The 21862-nt window shown below is 45.6% G+C and overlaps 1 protein-coding gene across 5 annotated transcripts in view; it reads right to left on the bottom strand.

The window, feature by feature from the left end:
- The window catches only part of USP30 (ubiquitin specific peptidase 30), a 28171-nt gene extending 6582 nt beyond the window's left edge, over positions 1–21589 (bottom strand). For 2 of the 5 annotated variants that reach the window (XR_010933276.1, XM_067700482.1), the window contains exons 1-7: positions 21358–21580; positions 18490–18599; positions 17163–17345; positions 11157–11260; positions 6634–6732; positions 5842–5887; positions 4626–4720 (exon numbers count right to left, since the gene is read on the bottom strand). Coding sequence is in view for 4 of the 5 variants with exons in the window: in XM_067700482.1 (XP_067556583.1) it covers positions 4626–4720; positions 5842–5887; positions 6634–6732; positions 11157–11260; positions 17163–17345; positions 18490–18599; positions 21358–21440 (720 nt within the window). In the remaining variant the exon portion in view is untranslated. Of the gene's footprint in view, positions 1–4625; positions 4721–5841; positions 5888–6633; positions 6733–11156; positions 11261–17162; positions 17346–17459; positions 17857–18489; positions 18600–21357 lie in introns of those variants that run through there. The other 3 variants (XM_067700483.1, XM_067700485.1, XM_067700484.1) reach the window with 3 other exon arrangements.
- Between the last annotated feature and the right edge of the window lie 273 nt (positions 21590–21862).

Here is a 21862-nt window from a genome sequence, read left to right as displayed (position 1 = left end):
CTTAGGTTCAATTCAAAGCTTTATAGATGGGAAGATATATGCCTATAAAACAGTTTAATATTTACATGCCCAACAGTAACACAGTCAAACATAATGTACTTACCTAGAAGCAAATTCTATTAAGAACAACCTTGTAAACATAAGAACTACAATAATGCTAAAGGATATCTTGGAAAAACTATACGATAGCATACCTGTCCCAGCAATTTTGGGATTTTTATCCTAAGGAAATAACCATGGATAATATAACTACAAGGATGTGGTTATCACAGCATCATTTATGACGGCAAAATGTGAATGGGTGAAAATTCCAGGGGGTGATTAAATAAATTATATCATATCCATATATTATAGAATGGAATACTATATTAAAAATAGTGCATTAGAGGGGCTTCCCGGGGGCGCAGTGGTTGAGAGTCCACCTGCCGATGCAGGGGACACGGGTTCATGCCCCGGTCCGGGAAGATCCCACATGCCGCGGAGCGGCTGGGCCCGTGAGCCATGGCCGCTGAGCCTGCGCGTCCGGAGCCTGTGCTCTGCAATGGGAGAGGCCACAGCAGTGAGAGGCCCGGGTACCGCAAAAAAAAAAAAAAAAAAATAGTGTAGTAGAACTACACATGATTATATGGAAAGATGTGCATGTTATATTATTAACTGCAAAAAAAGCCCCAAAACAACAAATGATAAAACAGGGTTAAGAGGTCCTGCTTTCGGACTTCCCAGGTGGTGCAGTGGTTAAGAATCTGCCTGCCAATGCAGGGGACACAGGTTCGAGCCCTGGTCCGGGAAGATCACACAGGCCGTGGAGTAACTAAGCCCATGTGCCACATCTACTAAGCCTGCGCTCTACAGCCCGTGCTCCACAACAAGAGAAGCCACTGCAATGAGAAGCGCGCGCACCGCAACGAAGAGTAGCCCCCGCTCACCACAACTAGAGGAAGCCCACGCGCAGCAACGAAGACCCAACATAGCCAAAAATAAATACATAAATAAATAAATTTATTTTAAAAAAAAAAGAGTTCCTGCTTTCAATTATGGCACAGTAGTTTGGCTAGACTAACTCTCCTTGACATAACAATTGTAAAATCTGGACCAAAACAAAACAAATTGAACAACTGGAGGGCTACCAAAAGCAGGCGGAAATGGAGAAGTCAATTCGTGGAGAAACGGGACCTCGGTGGGTGAGATTTGCTATGTGTGGCTTCTTTGCCTGAGGGTCCCCCCTAATCCATGCAGTTCAGTGTTGGGTGGGAAAAAGCAGCAGTCTTACAGAATTAAGGTATCAGGAGACAGAGTTCAGGGCTGGTACAGAGGCTGGAGGAAATCCCAGAAAGAGAGGAGCCAGGAGAGGATAGGCCCTACAATCTGTGTATAAGCCCTGCCTGATTCCATGGCGGATCCCTAAAGCGCACAGACACGGAAGAGCCTCCAGGGACTCAGCAAGAAGCTGCGGCTGGAGGCTGAGAAAACTGAGCGGAGAGTCTGCCGCCCAGTGTTGGAGAGGCGGGGCTTGGAGTTTAAGCTCAGCCAAGGCAACTGCCTGCTAGGACAGAGTTCATTATTTCTCAGAGAGACACACCAGAATCCGGAGTCTCTACTACAGTGTCAATATTAAAAAATTACTAGACATACAGTACAAAGAAAGAAGAAAGTGTGACCCGTGGTGTGTAGGGGAGAGGAGGTGAGGACCTGGGTGGTGCAATTAGCACAAGGACCCTAAAGGAGTGTATTATAAACATGCCCAGGGACATATAGGAAGAGAGAGTTATTCAGATCTGGCGGAGGACAGAGAGAGGATCCCAGCAGAGGAATGGAAATTATAGAGAGCCGAAAGAGAGAGATAAGTAAAAGGAACAATAACTAAAATGAAAAAGTCACTGGGCAAGCAAACAGAGATTGAAGATGGGAAAGACAGTCAGGAAATTTGAAGATAGGTCAATAGAAGTTATCTAAATTGAAGGACACGCAGGAGAAAGACTGAAGAAAAAAGAACCAGGCCTCAGTGACCTGTGGGACAATATGAAATGGACTAACAAGTCGAGAATGGGGCATAGATTTTTTTGAAAAAAACAGTGGCCAAAAAAATGTTCAAAGTTGGTGAAAATAATGTCCATAAATGTAACTAAACCAAAACAACAGCAACACTGTCAACCCAAAATTCTATACACAGCCGAACCAGTCTTCAAAAAGAAGAAGGGCAAAACAAAACCATTTTTATATAAATGAAATCTACGTGAATTTGTCAACAGACCTGCAAGAAATGTTAAAGGAATATTTTTAGACTGAAGGGAAAAAAACATCAAATGGACCTGGATCTACAGAAGGCACTGAGGAATACTGAAAATGGTAAACGTGAAATTTTTTTCTTTTAATTTCTTTTAAACACATATAACTGTTTAGAGTAAAAATTTTTATGACAGTGTTGTGGGGTTTATAATGTATGTACATGTAAATAATATATACGACAAAGCACAAAAGATGGGGTAACAGAACTATACTTTCATAATGTTCCTACATTTTACACAAAGGAATATGATATTAACTCTAAATAAACTGTGATAAGTTAACACTGCATGATGTAATCACAGACACACAAATGTAAAAAAAATGTAGCTAAAAAGCTAACAGAGGAATTACAATGGAATACTAAAAAGTATTCAATTAACCCAAAAGAAGGGAGGAATGGAGGAACAGAGAAACAAAAACTATATGAGACAAGTAGAAAACCAACGGTGAAACAGCAGACCTAAATCCACCCTATAAATACCTACGTTAAATGTAAATGGACTAAACACACCGAATAAAAGGCAGATAGGAAGCTGGATAAAAAGGCGAGACCCGATTATATGCTCTCTACAAAAGCCACACTTTAAATACAAAGACAAAAGATAGGTCAAAAATAAGAGCACAGAAAGAGACATACCATAGAAACACTAGTTAGATGGAAACTAAACAGACAAAATAGACTTCCAGACAAGGAGTCTTACTAGAGATAAGGAGGGACATTTTATCACGACAGTAAGAGTCAACTCATCATAATTAATTCATGTGTATGTGCCTAACAGCATAGTCTCAAAAGAAATTCAGCAAAAATAGAACTAAAGAAATAAAAAGAAACAAATTCTAGCAAACACTTAAGGAAAAAGCAATACCAATATTACCCAAAGACCTTGAGGAAATAGAGGCAGGAATACTTCCCAGCTTATTTTATGAGGCTAGCATAACCCTTATAATAAAAGCTGAGAAAGACATTACAAGAAAATCATAAACATAAAACACGAATAGCCTTCAGAAAATGTTAGCAAACCAAATCTAGTAATATATAAAAAGAATGACATCACAATAAAATGAAATTTATCCCAGAAACACAAAGGTAGTTTAACATTAGAAAAATCAATCACTGTAATTCACCATATTAACAGAATAAAAGAAAAAAAAAAAGATCATCTCAATATATGTAGAAAAAGCAAGACAAAACCCAATTATTAGTCATGATAAAAACTCTCAGCAAACTAGGAATAGAAAAGAACTTTCTCAGTGTGATAAAAGGAGAATAGAAAAACTCAAAGATAACATCATACTTAATTACGAAACACCAAATATTTGTTTCTTAAGATTTGAAACAAGGCAAAAGTGGAAACAACCCAATGTCCATCCGCTGATGAATGGATAAACAAAATGTGATCTATCCATACGATGGAATATTATTTGGTAATAAACAGGAATGAAGTACTGATACATGATACAACATGTGGAAGAACCCTGAAAACATTATGCTGAGTGAAAGAAGCTAGTCTCAAAGCACCATATGATTCCATTTATATGAAACGTCCAGAATAGACAAACTATATAGAGACAGAAAGTAGATTAGTGGTTTCCTAGGGCTGACAGAGTGTGGGGAGAAATGAGAAATGACTGCTAACGGGTACAGGGGTGGTTTTTTTGTGTGTGCGGGAGCAAGGGGTGGGTGATGAAAAATATTCTAAAACTGACTGAGGTGACAGTTGTACAATTCTCTATTTTTGCATCATGCTCAAAATTTTGCATAATAAAAATTTAAAATCTCAAAAGCAAAACACACACACATACACACACACACACACACACACACACCCCAAAAAACAGCCCTAGAATCTGTTGTGTTCACCATGGGTATAGACCCAACCTTAGGACTCAAAACGCTGCCAATCACAATGGGTCTGCTGCTCTTGGTACAGAAGATGCCATCTGAGAATCAACTGATATGTCAGCACTGACCAAGGGGGGGCAGTGGGTCCACCAAGCCTACAGACCCCAGAAAAATCACAGAAGCCAGACACCAATGTCAGTCCTCATGTTCTGGACACTTCATGAATCTTTTTTTTTTTTTTTTGCGGTACGCGGGCCTCTCACTGTTGTGGCCCCTCCCGTTGCGGAGCACAGGCTCTGGAGGCGCAGGCCCAGCAGCCATGGCTCACGGGCCCAGCCGCTCCACGGCATGTGGGATCTTCCCGGACCGGGGCATGAACCCCTGTCCCCTGCATCGGCAGGCGGACTCTCAACCACTGCGCCACCAGGGAAGCCCCATGAATCTTAACTTAAATAAAACCTTGCCAGAAAATATCAAGTATTGGTATAGTATTTACCTGGTGCTCACAGTGTTTGCAGACCATGTTACTAGTAAGTCTTCCATGAAAAGGATGCTGGGACTTCCAGTGGCTGGATGTGGGATGAGGTGACCCTGGAATACAGAACACCTTTGGATAGGCCACCTCTAGCCCTCTGGCACCAACCTCAAAATTCACCCCCCTTCTTAGTATGTGGTAGACACACCTTCTTTAGAAAAAAAAAAAAAAGTTCCTGAAAAGGACACTGAAAGAGCTTCCCTTACTGAAATCCATCAAAAACACAACCAGTTCCCTTCACAGGAGAATTTACACAGGTCCTTAAATGTGGTTTCTATATAATAGGCACAGCCACATTTAAAAAAGAAATTTGTGTTTTATAATGTCTTTTTACAAACATTTGCTTCAAATGTTTGAGATGTCACAAGAATGATACCACTGGTGAACATTCCATAAAGTGAGATAAACCTCTGAAATCATCAGAATAAGCAAGTTCTGAAAAACACGAGCTTTGGGGGGGATAGGATGGGGGCTAGCGGAATAAACACAGCAGCGTGGTGTGCTAGTTGGAACCACGGGCGCCAGGTCAGGCCAGCCTGGGCTGGGTCCTGGCTTTGCTTATTAGCCATGTGACCAGAGCCAGAGACTTCATCCCTGTAAGCCTCAGTTTGCTGGAAATGGGGATAATTATGACCCCACTATCCTCCATACCGCCAACTTCATAGAGCTGTTGGGAGGCTTAAGTGAGATATTACGGTGCCTGGCACACGGTATGGACCCAAAAGAGAATTGTTCTCATTACTACCAGTGTGCAAAGGAATGGATACGTCATTTTTTTTTAAGTGTTAAGAAAACAGTAATTTCCTTCCAAGGAGGAAGGGGTCATTTGCAGGAATAGTTGGCCAAAGTGTAAATGCTGAGGACACGGCAGTTTCAGCTTATTGAGTTCACCAGAGGACCAATTCAAGAAGGTCAAGAAAAACCCTAGTTTGAGGGAGAAGTAAGTCCGTTCAGAGGAAACTGAGCAGGGCTCGGGTGTGATGGAACAATTCAAAATGTTCACCAGGGGGACAGTTTAAAACTGTTCCCAAAACACAGGTTCCTTTCAAGTACACACACTCCAAGTCAGAATGGGTGTCACCAGAAAAAACATTATTTTTAGAAAACATAAAGCAAATTATTGTCATTTCTAAAAAGGACATATCTCACGTGTTACAGTTCAATGGAAAATGACTACCTCTGGTGTGGCAGGTGATCTGTCTGGGAGTCATTTCTGACTGCTGCTGTAGGGGACGAAAAAGAGAGAGGCTGAAAACCCTACTGCAATCTCTCTGATCACCCACCCTCACCCCACTCCTAAATCTCACAAGTTTCTGTGCTGACTGCACAGTTCAAAATCAACTTTATTTATTTATATATTTCTTTACTTTTGGGCCATGCCGCTCGGCACGTGGGATCTTAGCTCCCTGACCAGGGATCAAACCCGAGCCCTCTGCCTTAGGAGCATGGAGGCTTAACCACTGGACCACCAGGGAAGTCCCTCAAAGTCAACTTTAAACCAAGCTTCCTGAAAGGGGCCTTAATTATGCTCTCTGGTTGGTTACTGTACCTGTTCCTTCACCAAATGCAATTGAACATACTGCCTCTCCGGAATACTCCCCCCCTTTTACTAATTAACTTTTATCGACTCCCTAACATTTATAATGTGCCAGAGAAATAAGATTCATTTAGCATTCCTGTGGCTCCTTGTTCTCCTGTATTAAATAGGGGGGGGGAAATACATTCTTTCGTCTCAAGCCCAACACAGACTGAAGCAGGGAATCGTTTTTAAGAGCTCGACATCTCTAACCAAAGTCACCGGCTGCCAAGCGTGACGTTTAAGACCCTCCCCCAACCTCACTCCCACTACTGGGTTTTTATCGAATCGTACTTTTGAGTTTAAAGTTACACGAAAATTACATTTGTATTCCCTGTACCTGTTCGATATGCACAGACCGCATTCATTGTATCGAGAGTGTTAATGGTTTACCTCTAGGGAATGCACGTCAAACAGATGTGTGACCCGGGGCTGGTGGTCCCGCTCATCCTCCAAAGACGAGGTAATGACATGGAATAACTCATGAGCGTCCTGTCAAAGGGCAAAGCATTCTTCAGAGTGGCCCGAAGAGGCCGCGGCAACATCAGAACCACCCCTGTGTGGACCACCAGGGAGACCCCCTATGGCTAAGGTGGGCAGAATTTGCTTTCCACCTTCTCAAGGCCCAGTGCGTTAAATGGAAATGGTTACATCCTAGACATCTTCACGAGAAAAGGCCCTCAAGGGAGAGGCCCAAGGAGAGAGAGAAGGAACGAATGCTGGGTGGGCAGGCTTCTCGCTGATCTGAGCCATCTCTGAGCCTGGTTTAGCTTTACTGAGACGGCTCTGACCTCTGCTCTACCTGACTACTGTTTTGTTTTCATTGTGGTAAAACACTCATCCAGTTTAAGCTTTTTAAGTGTACAGCTCATTGGCATTAAGCACATTCACGCTGTTGTGCTACCATCACCACTGCCCATCTTCAGAACTTTTTTCATCTTCCCAAATGGAAACTCCACGCCCACTAAACACTAACTCCCCAATCCCCCGCACCCCTGGGCACCCACTGTTCTGCTCTGTTGTCTATGAATTCCGCTTATCCTCAGATAAGTGGAATCATACAGTATCTGTCCTTTTGTGACTGACTTGTTTCACTTAGCACAATATGCCGGTTCATCTATGACGTAGCACAGAATTTCCTTCCTTTTAAAGGCTGAGTAATACTCCACTATGCACACCCATCACATCTTGTTTATCCTTCAGCCATCGATGGGCAGGTGAGCTGCTTCCGCCTTTCAGCTGTCGTGAATGATGCTGCTGTGAACCGGGCTACACAGAATATCTGAGTCCCTGCTTTCAACTCTTTCGGGCGTACACCCAGAGCAGAATTGCTGCCTCATGTGGCAGGGGACTATTTTTTAAGGATCAACTCAAATGCCCCTCTCCCCAAAAGCCAAAGCCACCCAGACTCTCCTGGGATGGGCAGCCCGTCCCCCCTGAACTCTGATGCGGCTGATACTCGTTGGGCTGCCACTCTTGGCTCCGTCCACAGTCACCAGAGCGATCTGTTTCTAAAGGCAAATGACTTTTCTCTTCTGCTTTCAACCTCCCGATGGCCTCCACTGCTGCAGTGAACGGCTCCCTTCTTAGCTGGCTGGCCAGCCCTGACACGCCCCGGCCCTAGAACCTTCTCCCCGCCCCGCCGCGCCCCAGCCCCTGGCCTTCTCTTGCTCCCTGAATGTGCCAAGCCGGCTCCCACCTCAGACCTGGGTCTTTCCCGCGCCCGGGTCTTCACGCCTTCACGCGGCCGCCTCTCTCATCCTTCAGGGCTTCTCAGGGAACCCTCCGTCACCAGCCCTCCCTGACCTAACCTCACCCCCGGCCATTCAGCAGCGGCCCCGCAGGCTCTCCCTCCAAACCACCCGCTGAATCCCTGAGGTCTCTCCACTGCCCTGCCTCAGCCCCGGCCTGAGCTGGACCCTCCCCGGCCTGGGTGTCTGCACACCGCCAGCTTTCCTCTCTGCTCCCGTCCTGCCCCCCTGCACCCCTCCTGTACACAGAGGCCGGCATGGTCCTGTTCACATGTCAGGTCGGGCCAAAGCGGTCCCCTGCCAAAGCTCCGAGGGGCTCCCCCTGCACGCATAGCAGAAGCCCAGCTCCAGCCCTTGGCCTCCCAGGCCCTGCAGTCCCCACAGCCCCCTCTCCTCCGCTGCTTGCCCTGCCCTTCCTGCCCTTCTCAACTCTGTGTCCTTGCAGCTGCTCGAGGCTTTTGCCCCGGCTCTGCTCCTCCGGCTGGCACGCTGCGCCCACAGCACCCCGGGCCTCGCTCCTCGTTAGACTCCAGGTCTCAGCTGAAACCTCAGGCCTCTAGAGAAGCCGCCCCCTCTAAGGAGTCCCCCTGCCGCTTTCCTCTCACCGCCCGTCCTCCCCACACTTTCTCACGTCACCTTCTTAGCACATGTTCAAGTTACCTGTGGACGGTCTGCAGCCCCACCCTCACTACACCGCGAGCTCCTTGAGCACAGGGTCCCTGCAAGTCACGCCTGATACCACCACCCAGCGCCCTCAGCAGGCCCTTCCCGAGGCCGGCATTCAATAAGCATTTGTTGCACATATAAATGAATCCCCTCTGAGGCTGTGACCAGCAGTTGGCGAGAGAGTGATGGAGAGTCCAAGGTAAGTAAGGCAAGGTTCTTGCCCTCAGGGACTCACAACCCAGGGGCAGACATGGCAGCCTTGCTACTATCTAGCAGTGCAATGCTATGGCCCTGTTATGACCAGTGAGCCCTGGACATGGAGCTGAGGGAGGATCATCTCTTCCTGCAAGGCTCGGGGAGCCTTGACAAACCAGGCATCTGGGCTAGCCCATGAAGCATGAGCAAGGGTTCACCACAGAGAAAAATCCCAAGACAGGATGGAGTCGGATCCAAAACCTATTCTGTCACCATCAGCCATGTGATTACTTGGCCTTGAGAAAAGGAACAGTATCGCAGAAGAGCTGAAGAGCAGCCACTTTAGCGCCAGACTGGCTTGAATCCTGGCTCTGTCACTCAAATAGCTGTGTGACTTTGGGCAAGTCACTTGACTGCTCTGAACCTCAGTGTTCTCATCTGCAAAATGGGGATAGTAACAGTAACTCCTTACAGGGCTGTGGTGAGGATTCAATCAGATAATTCACATACCTGGCCCAAAGCACCCCACAGCTCTAGCTTTAGACACTGAAAAGTGGTTGGATGACCAGATCATTAATAGTGAAGGTGTGGACAAGGCCCCATGCTAGATGCTCTGGGTACCTTCAAAAAGGAACAGAACCAGAGACAGACATGCTTTCTCCTTCCCACACATACTACAGCACTCTGTGGCTCAGTGTCAGACACTGGAAATACTCCCCAGGAGCAACTGGGACTTAAGTGGGTCCTTGACAGAAGAGCAGGACTTAGAAAAGGAATGTGGGCAAAGAATGTCACCTGTCATATCAGTAAACAAAGGACGTTGCTGGCCACCAAGCCATCAGCTCTTGCAGCCGCCCCCTACTGTGTCCTCTGAGAGGATTCAAGATGGAGAAAAGCAGGATACCGGCCCTAGACAGCTAAGGGGCATCTCCAAGGAATGATTTCAATGAACTCAGACACTTGCATCTTCCCTTACACAGAAAAATGCTAAATTCATTAACTTGACATGTCTGTTTTTTCTTTAATTAACAGTAATCTTCTGATGTTCTGACTATCTGTTTTTGTTTTTGTTGATTTTGCAAACACTTGATATATCCTGCTCCTCCCTTACCTCTTGGGAGCAGTCCCTCAGAGCTATCTGAGAGGCTGCCTCCCGGGCTTAAGTCCTCAGGACGTCTGTCAAATAAAACCTAATTCTCAACTTTGAGGTTGTGCATTTTTTTTTCAGCCGACAGGTATCTGATGTTAAGGACTAAATCTCAGTCACTGTCTCAGTTTAGAGAAATGTAAAATGTAGCTAAATAATTCCAGTTACCAGAGGAGGATTTAAAAAGTATTCTCTAAATGGAAAAATATTTCAACATATAATGGATCAATCGAGAAGCACTGTTAAGAAAGTACAGGATACTCTCAACGCCGTGTTTAAGAAGTAACGCATACACGGCTTCAGATGAAAGTGGAAACAGAGGTCATCTCTAAAGAAGAGGGGAGAGAGGAAGCCTTCCCGCCTCATTTCTCCGTTTTTACATGCCTCCTGCTTCAGCCCCACAGTTTTGGGAGCCCAGGGGCTCTGGTCCAGGGGCTCCCTGGGGGAGGCAGAAGCAGCCAACCCAACGCTGGCCAGGGCCAGCCTGGAAATGTGGCGGCGGGGATGGACCGCCGAAGTGTACACAAACAGAAGCGAAAGTTTTGGTCCCTAGAGCTTCACTCTCTCAGCCTCAGTCTCGTCCTCTGGGGAAGAGGAGGAGGGTGGCCAGTACCAAAGAAGACAAGGAAGCTGTAGTCGTGGAAAAGGGGGGCGGGAGTGGCTGGAGGAAGGCCCTGGGACTGCATATGACAGCTGCTCAAGGTTTGCGGCCACTTTAACCCAGCCTCCGAAGACTGATTTTTTTTTTAATGAAGGTATAGTCTAAAAAAGAGTCTCACCCAAACCTCTGAGCCTCTAAGGTAAAGCCACCTGCTTCTCTCTAATAGGCCCCAGATGTCCCCACCATCCACTGAAATGCAAAGTCACTCAGGAACTAAAAAGATTTGCCCTCTTTGGCAGCTGTGTGCTCACGCCCTATCCTGTGAACCTTCCCTCTCCCCTGATTGCGAGAGCAGGAATAAAGTTCACAATCTGGTCTCGGGACACTAAGGCTGTCTAAAATGTCACAGAAATGTCCACGCAGGTCAGACAACTGCAAGGTCAATGCTGGCGTTTATTCTTCCCGCTGCAGCAATGCAGCTGTTTCTGGAGCTCAGGCCCCACCTCATTAGTGGGAAACGTTCTCCAAGGAAACCTGCTTTGAATGTTGTGTTCACCTGCTCTTCAAACGAAGAGATCTGCCATCTGTACATTCTTAAGACGTCCAACAAGCAGCTTGCATCCAAGACCTCTTCATCAGTGACTTCTTGGCAGGACAAAGCTGGGAACAAAAAAGGAGCACAGTTATTAAGTGAACCAGCATGACAACCAACCAGAAAAGCTGCATAGCACACGTGTCAAAGCTAATTAATAATGTAAGGACTGTAAAATTCACCTTGGAATTATATCTCTTTCATTATTCTTCCTTGTAGCCTTACCCAATGCTTAGTACACTAGTAGACACTTCGTGTTTGTTGAATGAATGTAATTTTTCATGAGGCTGCACCATTTAAATGAAGTAATTGACTTTCAGATATCTGAATTACTATCATCAATATAAATTTACTGTTGCAAGATTTGTAGTGAATAAAATGATTTTAACTCACAACTCTGAGGGACAGGAGGGCCTTTAAACAACCAGCCTTTAAACAACCATCTGGTCCAACCCTACACTCACTGCCCTAACCCCTCTCTACAGGACTCCCTCCTGTGGCCATAAGGCCTTCTCTGGGACTTGTTTGCATTTGAGTTTCTGATTATCACCGCAAAGCATCAAGCTCTGTGAGGCAGCCTGAAACGGTCTTCTGAGTTGTTTACTTTTCAATCAAGGTAGAATCAAGCCTAACAGACAAAAATAAAAGTCTGATGGGCTTATGAATTTATATTACAATTACATCTAGATGGGGGTTGGCAAACTTTTCCTGTAAGGGGTCAGCTAGTAAACATTTTAGGCTTTGCAGGTGTCTGTAGCAACTACTCATCTCTGCCCATGTAGCACAAAAAGCAGCCATAGACGACAGATAAGTAATATTACATATTACATAAATAAAATGTAATATTACATATTACATAGATAATATGTAAACAAATGACCATGGCTGTTTCAATAAAACTTTATTCACAAAAACAGGCGGTGGGACTTCCCTGGTGGTGCAGTGGTTAAGAATCTGCCTGCCAATGCAGGGGACACGGGTTTGAGCCCTGGTCCGGGAAGATCGCACATGCCACGGAACAACTAAGCCCGTGAGCCACAACTACTGAAGTCCGCACACCTAGAGCCTGCGCTCCACAACAAGAGAAGCCACTGCAATGAGAAGCCCGCGCACCGCAACTAAGAGTAGCCCCCGCTCGCCGCAACTATAGAAAGCCCATGCGCAGCAACAAAGACCCAATGCAGCCAAAAATAAATAAATAAAGTTATTTAAAAAAAACAGGCGGTAGGCCAAATTTGGCCCAAGGGCCATAGTTTGTTAATTCCTGATCTTGACCACCCCCCGTCCCACAGCATATTATTATGGACCAGTATATCACACTGGGCCAGTACTGCTAGTGCAGAGGAGATAAAAATACAGGAGCCTGCCCTCTCAATGCAGTTTCTGGGAGCTCAGTGATTCTCCAGATAAACTAAGCCAGCCTGTTTCTCCTCCTTGATTTGCAGTCAGTGAACTTGAGAGAGAGCTCTGAATACTTCAGACTCTGGAGGGTCTGAACATTGCCAACGCCACCCCTCTCAGAACATGGCTGGTGCCGTGGGTGGTGACCTGCGGTGGAGAAGCAGCAGCATTGGCAGTCAGTAGCCAGTTATCAGTGCAAATAAACCCTGAGGTCAGACCTTTACCCTCCAGTATGAAGGAGACCCGTCAGGAGAGGTCCTGTTCCTTCCTTCCTCCTCCTGCATTCCGAGGCAGCCCTTCTGTTAGCTTTTACCCTCCCAAGGAAGATCTGAATGTCCCCTTCAGCCCAATTTTGCCTAAAATGCTGTGTGGCAATGTGGCAATGTCTACTAATTTTCATGTCCTACAATCCAGCATATGACTTTCTCAGGATCTACCTCAGGGAAAGAGGTGCCTATGTGCACGATGGGCACGTACAAGGATGCTCACTGCAGCCTGTTTACGTAGACAAGGCACCGGGAGCAAATGGCTAATTAAACCGGGATATCTTGCGATTATGGATGCTATGCTGCTGTAAAGGTGTGTGACGTCTGTAAATCACATGTTTGATAAGGGCTTGAGTCCCAAAATATATAAGGAACTCCTAAAACTCAACAACAACAAAAATACAGAAAACCAAATTAAAAAATGGACAAAAGATCTGAATAGACGTTTCATAAAAAAAACACAAAAACCCCTAGAAATGGCCAATAAACACATGAAAAGATGCTCAACATAACCTATGATTAGGGAAATGCAAATCAAGACCACAATGAGATATCACTTTCACACTCATCAAAAAGACAAGGGGCTTCCCTGGTGGCGCAGTGGTTCAGAGTCCGCCTGCCGATGCAGGGGACACGGGTTCGTGCCCTGGTCCAGGAAGATCCCACATGCCGTGGAGCGGCTGGGCCCGTGAGCCATGGCCGCTGAGCCTGCGCATCCGGAGCCTGTGCTCCGCAACGGGAGAGGCCACAACAGTGAGAGGCCCAAGTACCGCAAAAAAAAAAAAAAAAAAAAAAGACAATAACAAGTGCTGGTGAGGATGTGGAGAGCTGGAACATCTGTGCACTGCTGGTGGGAACGTAACATGCCAAGGCTGCTGTGGAATGCAGTATGGTGATTCCTCAAAATGGTAAACAGAATTACCATTTGATCCAGCAATTCCACTTCTGGGTCTATACCCCCCAAAGTTAAAGGCACGGGCTTGAACAGATATCTGTACACCAGTCTCCACAGCAGCATTATTCACAATGGCCAAAAGGTGGAAACAACCCAAGCATCCACTGACCTATAAATGGATAAACAAAATGTAGTGTGTATATACATACATATACACACACAGCGGAATATGACTCATATCCAGCCTTAAAAAGGAGTGAAATTCTGACACATGCTACAATGTGGATGAACCTCAAGGACATTATGCTAAGTGAAACAAACCAGACATAAAAGAACAAATATTGTATGATTCCACTTAAATATGGTACATAGTCAAACTCATAGCGACAGAAAATAGAATAGTAGTTACCAGGGTCTGGGGGTAGTAGAAAATGGAAAGTTATTGTTTAATGGATACAGAGTTGCAATATGGGAAGATGCAAACTTTCTGGAGATGAATAGTGGTCATGGTTGCACAACAATGTGAATATACTTAATACTACAGAACTGTTTACTTGAAAATGGTTATGGTGGTAAATTTTTTTTTTTTTTTGCGGTACGCGGGCCTCTCACTGTTGTGGCCTCTCCGGTTGCAGAGCACAGGCTCCGGATGCGCAGGCTCAGCGGCCATGGCTCACGGGCCTAGCCACTCCGCGGCATGTGGGATCCTCCCGGACTGGGGCACGAGCCCCTGTCCCCTGCATTGGCAGGCAGACTCCCAACCACTGCGCCACCAGGGAAGCCCGGTAAATTTTACATTATGAATATTTTACCTCAAATATTTATTTATTTTTTATTTATTTATTTATTTATTTATTTTATCTTTGGCTGCATGTGGCCTTCGTTTCTGCGCATGGGCTTTCCCTAGTTGTGGAGAGCGGGGGCTACTCTTCGTTGCGGTGCGCGGGTTTCTCATCGCAGTGGCTTCTCTTGTTGTGGAGCACGGGCTCTAGGCATGCAGGCTTCAGTAGTTGTGGTGCACAGGCTTAGTTGCTCTGTGGCATGTGGGATCTTCCCGGACCAGGGCTCAAACCCGTGTCCCCTGCATTGGCAGGCAGATTCTTAACCATTGCGCCACCAGGGAAGCCCCTTCGCCTCAATTTTTAAAAATGGGCAAAGGATATGAGTTGGCAGTTCACAGAAGACAAAATACATGAGACCAGTAAACTCACAAAAAGAAAAAAAAAATGGTGAATGAGGCAGAGCTACAAGTAATGAAATGGCCATTTTTCTAATACATATCATGTTATTTGGTCATGAAAAAACAAACAAAACAATGTATCATTTCTGTGGGTATTTAGAAACATAGTTAAATGCACAGAAAGTGGTTTGGAAGGTTACACTTATCTTTTACTTTTGGGAAGGAAGGAAAGGAGCGGGTAGTGATAAAGAGAATTTTAGCCTTATTTGTAATGCTTTAATTTTTCAACAAGAAGAATTTACTCATGAATTACTTATATAATGAAAAACTATTTCTAAAAACCAAAATAAAAGACACTGAGAAGCAGAAGCAGAGAAGGAAGGATATAATGGGAGGACAACACCTAACCCTACATTATGACACCTATGCGGACGTGTCAGTTCTTAACAGTCTTTGGGATGGTATGTTTTTTTTTAAACAGGGCAGTAAAAAAAATTATTTTCAAGTTGCCTCTTTTTTTTTTTCAAGTTGCCTCTTATACAGAAGAGCAGAACTTACTTTTCATACTGGTTTCTGTGTCAAGCTGAGATCATACCTCGGTGAAGCAATATTTAGCTGAGTGTTTTTAAAATCCAATTTTTTTCTGACTATGTAATACACGCTTATTATTGAAAGGTTTTTTTTTTTTCATGTTTTTAAACTGTCACCTGCACCATGCCAAAAGAGCCATGGCTAACATTTTGGCTTTTTCTGTCCAGCCTTTATCTGTGGAAATTTTTGCTTTGGCTGAAGTAAAATTATACCATATTTCGTACCCCACTCTTTCAAACTTAATAGGATAGCCTATGCCCTCTTCCAAATTAAAAAGAAAACAGAAACATTTCATAAAGATGATGCTTAATGGCTATGCAACATTCCATTGATTGCTTAATCATTCTACTGCTGGATAACCATATTCTTTCCTTTTTCCCCCCATTACCACTAGGCGTTGGAGATCTTTGCACATATAGTCGGCCATCCATACCCACTGGTTCAGCATCCTCAGATTCAACCAAGGATTGAAAATACTAAGGAAGGGAATTCCCTGGCGGTCCAGTGGTTAAGACTCCGCGCTTCCACTGCCAGGGGCCCAGGTTCAATCCCTAGTCGGGGAACTAAGATCCCGCTGCACAGTGCAGCCCCCAAAAAAGAAAATACTCAGGAAAACAAATTCCAGAAAGTTCCCCAAAGCAAAATTTGAATTTGCCAGGCACCGGCAACTATTGACATAGCATTTACATTGGATCGGGTATTATAAGTAGCATAGAGATGGTTTAAAGCTTATGGGAGGATGTACATAGGTTATACACAAACACTACACCATTTCATATAAGGGACTTGAGCATCTGCAGATTTTGGTATCTGCGTGTGGGGCTGTCCAGATGCTACAGGAGGAAACCCAGCTCTACAGTCAAAAAAAGTGGTTTCAAAATGAAGTTAGATTGGTGGCTTCCTAAAACCTTTACCAAGACCGTGTACACTGTGACTCTCCAAGCTCGGGGCCAGTATTGGGCCAGTCCCACACCTGTTTGCCCTGAGAACTCCACTGCAGGCTAGTGTAAATCATAGTCCACCAATTACTTGGTCAAACGGTATTGAACATTTTGCAAGCTATTACTGTGTGGTTCCACTGTTTTCCAGAAAGGCTGCCCCAAGTTACACCACCACCAGCATTTATGAACGTGTCACCCAGCAGCTAGCCGGTCAGGATTGTGGATTTTCCAATCTTTGCTGACAGGCCAAAAAAATGGTACCTCACTATTATGTTATTTATATTTCTTTGATGATGGCCAAATTGCTTATTTTGTTTGTTAGATGCATTCTGTATCTATCTCAATACAATCTGTATTACTTCTTTTGTGAATTACCTTATTTCCTAGGCTAAGACACTTTTTGTTTTTAAACTTTGATGTTTGTGAAACCAGGGTACTTCTTACAGTCAAAATGCTTAAATGGAAGTGGATTTTTCTCCTTCCCTAAAAACCTGTTACTAAACTGACAAGTTTTAAAATAAACCATTACAGCTTTGATTAAAAAAAAAAACACCTGTCTCTACCTATTGGGCCCTTAGTGCTTTTATCATGATAGGTATGATCTTTTTCTACGTAAAGGCTATTAACCGTTTGCCTGCCATCTGGGCTGCTGCTTTGAAAGTGCACAGCGCGCCCTTTACATTTCCAGGTAGGTACCTTTCAAGAGACGCAACAGTGTCAAGGACAAGCGCTGCTGTTGGGGGGACTCCTCCTGACCCCTGGTGTACTGGGTGGTGAACTCTTCCAGCCACTTGATGAAGGTGGGGCAGGCAGACAGGCCTTGCAGCAGGGAGTTCATGAAGCAGGTGTTCCCCAGGTTGACAAGGCCAGGCACAAGCCCTAAAAAAGTGGGGGGAACAAGAGAACAGCGCATCGCATTGGACCATCTCCTTTATCTTCTCCCATTTGGGACCCAGAATTCCTGCACCGGGGCCGTGGATTGAAAACCCCTACCTCAGAAAGTCCTCATCCACAGAGAGCAGGGGGCCAGGCATCCTGTCCTAGCCGAGGCCCAGTCCTACCACTGCTCCTTCAGGAGACCATAAGCCGCAGAAGGACAAGTCCGGGCCGCGTGTGACTACTGAAATGCACCAGGGTGTCTGGCACAGCCTGGCTTCCATTGAATGTTCAGAGACACTTAGTAACCTCTCTCTCTCTTTCTCTCCCTCACTCTCTCTCTTCTTTGTTAAGAAAGCAATGTTTCTCACAACAGAAGAAAACAATTGTTCTGTTCCTGTTCCCCAGGACAATGATTTTGTTCTTATAATCAGTGGGAAAGACACCACTACTGCCATTCTGATCAGTCCTTCTGCAAAGAGATCAACAAAATCTGACACACTTCCCTCTTCCGCTGAAATTCAAAAACAAAAACAAACAAAAACAACTTTTTATTATGAGAGTTCTCAAACATGCACAAAAGAAGAGTAGATATCTAAGGAACCCCAGTTACAACCCTCCCCAGAATTAACAGTGATCAACATTTTGCTACACCTGTCCCTTTTATATATTTATTTATTTTGGCTGAATTTTAATCAATATAAGTAGAGCAACATGGACAAAGGGGGGAATTTTTAAAAATAAGGAAATAGATTTTTGTGTTAGTGAAGAAACAAACTTGAAACATTTACTAGTGACTAGCAGCTATTCAGTGAAAGCACAAAGGCGTCACACAATTAGGCAACTGTACAACTGAAAAACACAATGGCCATAGCAATGAGAACACTTAGACAATTAAGCCACTTGAAATTTTTCATTACGAAGCATGTCTCAAACTCATGACCTTAGTGCGGGTGAAATATAAATCTTTTTACTAGGGGGTATAACATAATGAGTCATTAAAATTAACTTCTGTTTAAAAGAAAGTACTACTGACAAAATTGAAGATACAAGAGAACCAAAAATGTCTTCCCCTTTCTGTACTGTTTTTAAACAATAAGAGTTTGGGTCCAGTCTATAGACCATGATCCAAAGGCTTCATTCTTACCTTTTCTACGCTTCTTTCTTTCTGTAATGGGACCCCAAATAACATATATTCCTGCTGCTAGTGCAGCGGCAATTCCACCTATAACACCCCAGTTCTTCATGAGTTTATATCTAAAAAAGAAAATAAGTTTACTGTCTTTCCTCATCACAAATGCAATATGTGTATATACAGGTACAGGTACACAGAAATAACATTTCATCAAAATAACCACTGGCCTGCCAAATACCTTGCTTTCAGATTAAAGTAATATACAGTATAGGATTATGTCTTAAAAATCAGCACATTTAGACATTAGGATTTGAAACCTAAGTCAGAGCACAACCTCCCCAGAGCCCCACCGGCCAGGGCTTTCCTCCTGCTCTGCCTCTCATTCTGCTGCCATACCGGCCCCGCCACCCGGGCCACAGCCAAGCTCCCACCCCAGGGCCTCTGCACTGCGCTCCCTCTGCCTCAGATGCTGTTTCCCCAGGTCCCACTGCTTGGCTCACTCCCTCCCCATCCCTTCACTTCTAACAAACTACTAGAACCTGCACTCGTGGCCCTTTTACCCAGTTCTACGTTTTCTTTTTACCACAGAGCTCACCACCTTCCAACCTAACTTTCACTTATTCACCACGTTTATTTTCAGTCTCCCGCAACTGAAATGCAAAGCCCCCACAGGCAGGGATCTTTGTTTTACACACTAACATATCCCAAGTGTTTCCAAGTATTTAGATCACATAGTAGGTTCTTGATAATACTTATTGAATGATTGGGACCTGGAGACATATAGAAATGGATTTATCTTGTAGGTTATTAAACGGGGTAAGGGAGAGGCATACAATAGTATAAAAGATCTTCTAAATATTTATTATATTACAGTTTTCTTCATTTGAGGCTTGACTCGAATACTGAAGTTATTCTTTTACTACAAATAAAGAAATTTCACCAGTAACTTACAACACTGTCTTCATACACAGTTATGTATTTCCACTAAATAAGGCAACCAATATATGCACCTACATATATCTGTGCAATATATACCTATATATATGTGTTAGCTACATATATGTGTGTGTGTATGTTTAAAATATTCTTATCCCCATGTATGGATCATGTGAATATTGTTTTGACCTCAACTCAGTCAACGTTAACTCAGGGAAGAGCCACTGGTAATACTAGTAACTCTGTCTACAACAACCAACATTTTTCCAATGTCATGGCTGATGTGATACACAACTGATGACTGAATTTCAAATAAATCTTTGTTCTTCCAAGACAGTGTCGGTAGAATGTGCACAGAACTTGGTTAAGAAAGTGGAATTCCATAATCTGGTTCAGTTCTGGTTCTGCTATTCCCTATGGTGTCACTGCACCTTCTAAGCCTCAGCTTCCTCATCTGTACAATGGGGACAATTGTGAGACCTACCTTACAGAATTATTGTAAAGACGGAATAAGTGCTAATGCATGGGGTGCATAGTAAGAGCCTAACAAATATTAGCTGCTGCAATTATCAAGTATTATAATCTCAGCTTCATTCATGAAAGTTATTCTTGAAGTTTCTTAATGCAACATTGTGCTGATTTTTACACAATAGGTATATTCACGTGAGGCCACGTGGCTCTGAACTCATGTCTGTTGGGCTGCCAAGTCTGTGCTTCAAACCAGGAAGCTCATGGGGAAATTGAAGGACAGAATGTCAAAAGGATGGGAGAGAGGGCCTGCCTAGGTCTTAAGTAGGGCATGGATAAAAATCCCAGGGCCAACTCTGGAAACTCCACAACACGAGGAGAGTAGTGGAGCCTGGGAGTGAAAAGATCTGGCTTCTCCCCACAGTTCTGCTGTCAGCTCAGCTGTAGGACCACAGGCATGGCCACTGCAAGGCCCGTGTCCCAACTACAGAATGGGGGCACTGGACAGGATCGCCACTGAGGACTTCCAACCCTGGGATGATAAGCTCTTTAGACTGCTCCAGTTCCAGAGGGAGGAAGCTGACCTGAGCAATGGGTCTCAGTCATTTAGGGTCAGGAAGGGGGCTTGCGGGGAGGGACGGAGCCACACTGCTCAGCTCTGAAGCCTGGAGCCCGCGGGACGGTGGATAAGAGAAGGGACATAGGGACACTGACAGGGTTGAGAACCCGTACTATTGGGGGTCCTAGCAGGAATGTGGGATCTTAACAGGACTGGGAGCCTTAACAGGTTAAGGGGTCCTGATTGGTTTAGGTGCCCTTGCAAGATAAGGAGCCACTAATTAGATTAGGGACCCATACAGACTAAGGGATCCCTGGCAAAAGTGTGTGGGGGGGTGTGTGACAGGAAGACGGGTACTGACAAAGTGCGGGTGGGGGGCGCTAGCAAGCCCGGGGCACTTTACAGGGTTGTGAGAACCATGGCAGGACTGGGGAGCTTGACAGGTTGGGGAACCCTAGCAGGCCAAGTACTGACATGACTAGGGAGCCCAGAAGGATTGGGGGTGTCTTGAAAGGATGAAGGGGTCCGGTAAGGCCTGCGAGGCGCTGAGAGCTCCGAGGGGGCCATTGACAAGGCTGAGGATCCCTGCAAATTCTGGGGACAATGACAGGATTACAGGAGGCACTGGCAGGCGGAGGAGGGGGGTGGGGGTGGAGGCGGCACTGATAAAACTGGGAGCGCCAGCACAATTGGGGAGTGCCGACAGAATCGCCGTTGCCTGGAGGCCCTGGAGGCCCGTCGCCCTTCCCGCCCCAAGGCCTGGGCCTCCAACACTTCGGGACGCAGAAACCTCTGGAATGCGCACTCCGGCCCCTGGGGACCCTTACTAGAGCGTGAAAGGGCCGCCACAGGCCAGCCTCGGTACCCTGGTCCCTCTGGTCCCGGACTCCCCGGCCGTCCCGCCCCCCAAAGCTCACCTGACGGCCGCACCAGTCCGTAGGAAGCGCTGGATGGCCCTGTCGGCCGCGGTCATCGCCGCCTCAGCCCGGCAGCTCAGCATCGCGGCTGCGCGGGAGGCCTGCCGCCACCCCCGCCGCGATCTCCGCGGCCGGACCCAGGGCTCCGGGGGCTCCCGAGACGGCGGAACCCGCGGCCAAAGTCCCAGCTCCTCCGGGGAGGGTACACACAAGGACGGGCTCCCGGAAGAAACGGAAGTGGGTCTCACCGGAGGACTGGAGTCGACGGACCACCGCCTTGTTTTTCCTTTTCCCCCTTAGTCACGGGCGTCTTCGTCGGTTACTAAGGGAGACCGTGCGGCCCGGGGTCGCTTGGTTTTCAAGTTTTGCTCGGGCCCTGTTCATAGTTATACATATCCCATTTGCAGAAGGGACTCTGGGTCATTTTTATTTTTCGGTGTAAAGAGGGCGACCCCCGCCTGAAAACGGGATCACAACTTGTCCACCTTTAGTTATAATTGTCGTC

Source organism: Pseudorca crassidens, chromosome 12 (assembly GCF_039906515.1).
Source record: "Pseudorca crassidens isolate mPseCra1 chromosome 12, mPseCra1.hap1, whole genome shotgun sequence".
Lineage (NCBI taxonomy): Eukaryota > Metazoa > Chordata > Mammalia > Artiodactyla > Delphinidae > Pseudorca > Pseudorca crassidens.
This window is presented reverse-complemented; position numbering and strand designations above follow the sequence as displayed.